Genomic DNA, 6,000 nt, shown 5'->3' with positions numbered 1-6,000 from the left:
ATATCTCAAAAAGTTGTGGACGGATTCGTACGAAATTAGGCAGAGATGTAGCGTATGTGACAAGGACGAAATGATTAGATTTTGGTGAAGATCTGGATTCGGATCCGACTACTATCAGTTTTTTAAAGTGATTCTTCACCATTGGGAGATGGGGCCAAAAACGATACATAGCAGGATATCTCAAAACGTTGTGGATGGAAAAGGACGAATCTTGGTGGCCTGGTTGGGTGTCTGACAAGGACAAAGATATTCGATTTTGGTGAAGATCTGAATATGGATTCGGATATGATAATTATTTAATTTTTTAAGTGATTCTTCACCATTGAATGATCGGGCTAAAAACAACATATAGCAGGATATCTCAAAAAGTTATGGATGGATTAGGACGAAACTTGTTGGACAGGTTGTGTGTGTGACACGGAAAAATCGAATCAATTTTGGTGAGGATCCGGATCCGGATCCAGCTCGTTTAATTTTTTAAGTGATTCTTCACAATTGAGTGATATGGCCAACCAGGCGGAGGTGTGCTCTCTACTGAGTGCCGTTCTAGTTTACCTTCTTAGTTTGGCAATGTTACACTACCTGGAGATAAACCTTTTGTCATTACTTTGAAAACGTTCATTAATATAATTAAATGTATGCTGTTCTTTTAGAGTTAGGGAAAAAAAATTGTTGACACATCTAGAATATCGAACAAAGGCATTTGGAGACATCCGTGTAATTCTGCATGAAATTGGCAAATTATGAAACATATCGGATTTACACCTGCAATCCCAGGCTGCTCTGTGCTCTGCACCTCCAGAAGGGAATATCAAGCAGGGCAACCTAAAATGTCATTATCTCTATAACCGAAGGTGGACAGAGGTTATGTTGTCACCAGTTTGGTGGTACGTCCGTCTGTTTGTCTGTCTGTGAGCAGGATATCTCAAATACTTATGGACGCATTCAGACGAAACGTTGAGGACAATTTGGGAGTGTGACATGGATGAATTGATTAGATTTTGGTGAATATCCGAATCCGGATCCGGATACGACATTTACCCTGCGTTCGCGAAGTGAAAGCGGGTTTAAACGATCGGTTACGTACGTGCATATGTACATGTCTGCATTTTTAAAAGTAATTTTCTGGCATCCGTTGGTCCGATTGACAGGAAATGTTCACCATCGTATGCGTCTATTCATGTAGAATTTTTAATGATAATTGTGACGTCATAATAATGTGGTAAGGGTGCCATCTCACTATAATTCACCAAATGTCTGTCTGTCTGTTCCCAGGTACCGCAAAAACGGCTGAACCGATCGCAACGAAATTTTGGGTGGGTAATCCTGGAACCCCCTGGAGTAAAATAGGATATATATTTTTTCCCATTCCCCCCCCCCCCCAATTTTCCAATTTTCCAGTTTTTCCAAACACGAGGGAATAATATATACTGTACCGATATGAACAGTGATGTGGCGTTTATTTAAATTCCACAAATACTGTTTAGATTTTGATGATTTGCATGTGATATGATTTAACGGATGTTTATATAAATCGTTCAAAATTTAAAAAAAACCTTCAATTTCTGATATTTTGTCTTTTCATTTGGGCCTCCCAATTGAGGCCCCACCTCCCAATTGAAGCCCCGCCCATAGGGCGGGTACCGTTGCTAGTCTTGCAAAACCGAAAAACATTGGACCTGTACATCTCCGAAACTGCTCCATGGGGAAAAAAAATTGAAACATGGCTCATTGTAAAGAACTCCGCATGGGGAATAAGTTTTGTTGACGGTGACGTCATTGGTGCCTTAATTATGACATCATAATTATGCAATACGTACAACGCTTAGTCCGATCAGTTTCAAATTTCGAGTGTGATCTGCGCAACAATTGTATTCGAGAATGTAAATGTATGACGTCATTGGTCACGTGGTCTGGTAGCCATATTGGATCAAAGAAAATAACCCATTAAAGAAAACATAAGAGTTGGCTTAGACCAAGACGACTGCGCAGGATAGGTATTCTCAGAACACCATGTAGTTATTTTTACTATTACCAAATACGTCACCCAAAGGTGCACAAAGGTTACGTTTCTGTCAGCAGGATACCTGAAAATGATATGAAAACCTAGCGTTCAACCTGGAGGAGGCATGCGCTCTCTACAGAGTGCTGTTATATTTTAATTATCAAAGTTGGGGACATCCATGAAGTTCGGCAGAAGCAACGAATTCACTTTCTTAAAGGAACTTTCATGAGTGATTAAACAAATTACCGACATCTTTTAAAACTTGTGTAATTATAGAAGTTCCATTTTTTTATGTGATATTTTTCTCTGATGTAAAACTTATAAAGTTGTAAGTCCCAAGTATAATGAATAGTATCTCATTATAATAGAGCAAACGTATATGGTTATTTTTGTTTATATGCGACCAAAACGTCTTCTTCTTCTTCAATATAAAATTAACTCCCTCTTAATTACGTTTAGACTACTGAGACCCCTCAGACCTTTGACGACCCTTTAAGTCCCCCAAGACCGAAGACCCGGTCCGTATAAATACCCCAAAGACCCAAAACACCCAAAAGACCCTGAAGACCCTGAAGACCCCAAAGGCCCTGAAGAACCAAAACATCCCAAAGACCGAAAATACCCTTAAAGGCCCTGAGCATCCAAAAGACTCTGAAGACCCAAATGGCCCCAAAGACCCAGAAGACCCAAAAACATCCCGAAGACCCAAAAACACCCCAAAGACCCAAAATACCCCGAAGACCCAAAATACCCCGGAGACCAGAAGCACCCTGAAGAACCAAAACACCCAGAAGACCCCAAAAGACCTGGAAGACCCAAAAGACCTGGAAGACCCAAAAGACCTGGAAGAACCAAAACGCCCTGAAGACCCAAAACACCCTGAAGTCCCAAAACACCCTGAAGACCACAAAGACCCTGAAGATTCTGAAGACCCGAGAGACCCAAAACACCCCGACGACCCAAAAGACCCAGTAGACCCAAAACACCCCGAAGACCCAAAAGACCCTGAGGACCCCTAACAACCCAGAAGACCACAAAGACACCAAATACCCAAAATACCCTTAAAGGCCCTGAGGCTCCAAAAGACCCGGAAGACCCAAAATACCCCGAGAGACCCAAAACACCCCCAATACCCAAAATATGCTGAAGACCCCAAAGACCCCGAATACCCCAAAGACTTAAAATACCCTTAAAGGCCCAGAGGATCCAAAAGACCCTGAAGACCCAAAATGCCCCAAAGACCCAAAAGACCCCAAAGACCCAAAACACATGAAGACTCAAAACACATGAAGAGCCAAAACATCCCGAAGACCCAAAAGACCAGGAAGACCCAAAAGACTCCGAAGACCAGAAACACCCTGAAGACCCCATACCCTTAATACCCTTAAAGGCCCAGAGGATCCAAAAGACCCTGAAGACCCAAAATGCCCCAAAGACCCCAAAGACCCAAAACACATGAAGACTCAAAACACATGAAGAGCCAAAACATCCCGAAGACCCAAAAGACCAGGAAGACCCAAAAGACTCCGAAGACCAGAAACACCCTGAAGACCCCAAAGACCTTTAAAGAGCCTTTAGACCGAAAATACCCTTGAATATCCTGAAGAACCAAAATACCCCAAAGACCCTTAAATACGCAGAGGAACCAAAATACCCTTAAGACACCGAAGACTCAAAATACTCCAAAGACCCAAAATACCCTTAAAGGCCCAGAGGATCTAAAATACCCTGAAGACCCAAATGGCCCTAAGACCCAAACACCAGGAAGACCCAAAAGACCCTGAAGACCAAAATACCCTGAAGACCCAAAATACACCGAAATGGTCAAAGATGCCTATCCCTCTGAAGTCTGAAACGATGTGTGGTGAGGCGCATCGAGTCACGCTAATATTAATGATAAACAAGTCTCGTGTTTATAGAGGATATCTTTCGAAAAGAAGTGTGATTTATCCGTGAAGTGTATTACATAAGGTGTCTTCTCCAAAGCCGACAATTGCTTATAAAACAAAACCGCCATGAAAAGTTATTTCTTGCTATTCACACCTGTCAAGCTGAAAACCTTTGCGGATGTCCTCTCTTCCAGGTACACCTTATGTGCAACTTTCCGCGCAACAGCTTTCCTGCCCGGGTGTCGTAATTGTACATAGTTCCGGAGTTTGTGAAATGTCCAACTCTCTTCGGTAAGTGCTAATTGGTTACCTGCGGTAAGGTAATTCTTTCAATGGCAGCAAGTTTTTTTTCCAGGACAGAACAAGGAAAGGATTATCTATGATTTTTGTATAGGCCTGTATTTTATTTTGAAGAAATGGAAGCCATTTACATCCTATGTATTTACACACGATGGATTCCTGTCCTTTGGTTTGCTTTGTGTGGGACAGAGTAGAGTGGAATGGACGAGCCTCCAGCGTCTGTTCGTCTGATTCCTGGGCCGGGCCACTCCAGGACAATGCGACTCTTTGTCTGCGGGAAGTGGCGCGAGAGAGCTCCCGGTATGTCTGGGACACCAAGGATGCGCTGAGAACGTGCCCGGTTACCCCGGGATACTGACATGGACCAGCAAGCGGAGCATCCCTGCCTGGATGTCATCCTGCGATCCGACATTCCCTTCGTGAGCCTTTCATGCACTTCCATGGAACATCATTGTTGGGGAGTTTATATTCGTGAAAAGAAGCCGAGCCAAGTGCTCCACTATTAATCATCTTCCGAGCTCATGTTTAAATCCCTAATTGGGAATACTCCACTGTGGTCACCAAGAAGCACCTGCTTCTATTGACTTGAATCGTTCTGGAAAACCATATGATGCAAAAGACCATTCGTAATGACCTGACATGATCGTGCTTGCAGGTGCAGACTTGCGGAGTTGAGAGCAATGGAGGAGGTTGGACGGAGTAACAGAGGAGGAGACAGAGTGGGGGAGGAGACATGAGCGACAATGAGTGGACTCTGCGGGGCGGTGTCAGGGGTACCTATAGTAAAGCGGACGAAAGGGAGAGCGCGGGAAAAACGAGTGTGGCGAGGTTCACCTGCTGTACCTCCACCCCCAACCCCTACCCCTCCACAACTCCCATGAGGAACAATGTCCAAGCCCCGCTCTGTCCCCGTGTGGTTACGCGGAGAGAGACGCGTGGTCTCTGGACTGAGCGCCCGCACGACGAGTACCGACGTGGTCCGGGCATTGCTGCGCACAGAGGAAGACCTAGTCCCGAGCGAAGTGCCGCCTCTGAGCGACGAGTTCGCCCTCTTGGAGCAGTGGAGAGGCTGCGAGAGGCTGTTACCGGAGCGGACCCGCATCTTGCGCCTTTGGTGGGCCTGGGGGGGCGAACAGAGCGACGTGCGCTTCGTGCTCGTGCGTAAGAGCAACACGGCCAGGACCTCGGAGGCTAAGGTACTGCGATCCATCGTGTTCACAAAGCGGCCGTTTCGAGAAGTTTTATGATATAGCAATTGTGTTAGGAGATTGGACAGGTGCACTGCCGACCCAGGTATAGGCTCCACCATCATAAAGACCCCCTCATGTACAAAACCTGTTTAAACGTCGATGAAATGCAAACTTTCTTCGCCGCAATATCAGCAAAACCCTTTAGCTTTGACAATGACACGTATTTGCTGTGCCAAGAGAGCTGTTGTGATGAGGTTGCCATGGATACATACCAGCAATGCCCTCTTCTTCCACGCGGTCGCTGGCACGTTGTCAGAAATGGCAGAGAAAGGAACAAAATTAACCAAGCAAACCATGGACCTGGAAATGATATACCGACTAAATTATTGGAATACTGATCTATACTTTACCTGATTTACGTTATCATCTGCCTTCCGTTTCTTGCGCCCGGAAATATGGCAAAAAAAATATGTTTAAATCCCTCCTCGCCCCCACACTTTCCTCCTCTTCTCCCCTTCCGCTCTCTCTTCTCTACTTCCCATACGCACCGATTCATAAGCTCCATGTATTCCGCCTCCCTCACCTTCCTTGGATTCCTCCAGTCTCCTCAAAACTT

At 44.9% G+C, this 6,000-nt stretch overlaps 1 protein-coding gene across 1 annotated transcript in view; it reads left to right on the top strand.

The window, feature by feature from the left end:
- Positions 1-4,973: 4,973 nt before the first annotated feature.
- The window catches only part of LOC137432243 (ras association domain-containing protein 10), a 45,367-nt gene continuing 44,340 nt past the window's right edge, over positions 4,974-6,000 (top strand). The window contains exon 1 of the mRNA XM_068123999.2: positions 4,974-5,390. Coding sequence (XP_067980100.2) covers positions 5,082-5,390 — 309 coding nt within the window. The 5' untranslated portion in view covers positions 4,974-5,081. The remainder of the gene's footprint in view (positions 5,391-6,000) is intronic.

The sequence above is a fragment of the Myxine glutinosa genome, chromosome 8, assembly GCF_964187855.1.
Source record: "Myxine glutinosa chromosome 8, kmMyxGlut1.1, whole genome shotgun sequence".
In the NCBI taxonomy this organism is placed as follows: domain Eukaryota; kingdom Metazoa; phylum Chordata; class Myxini; order Myxiniformes; family Myxinidae; genus Myxine; species Myxine glutinosa.
Note: the sequence above shows the minus strand (reverse complement) of the source record. Positions and strands in the feature narration are given on the sequence as shown.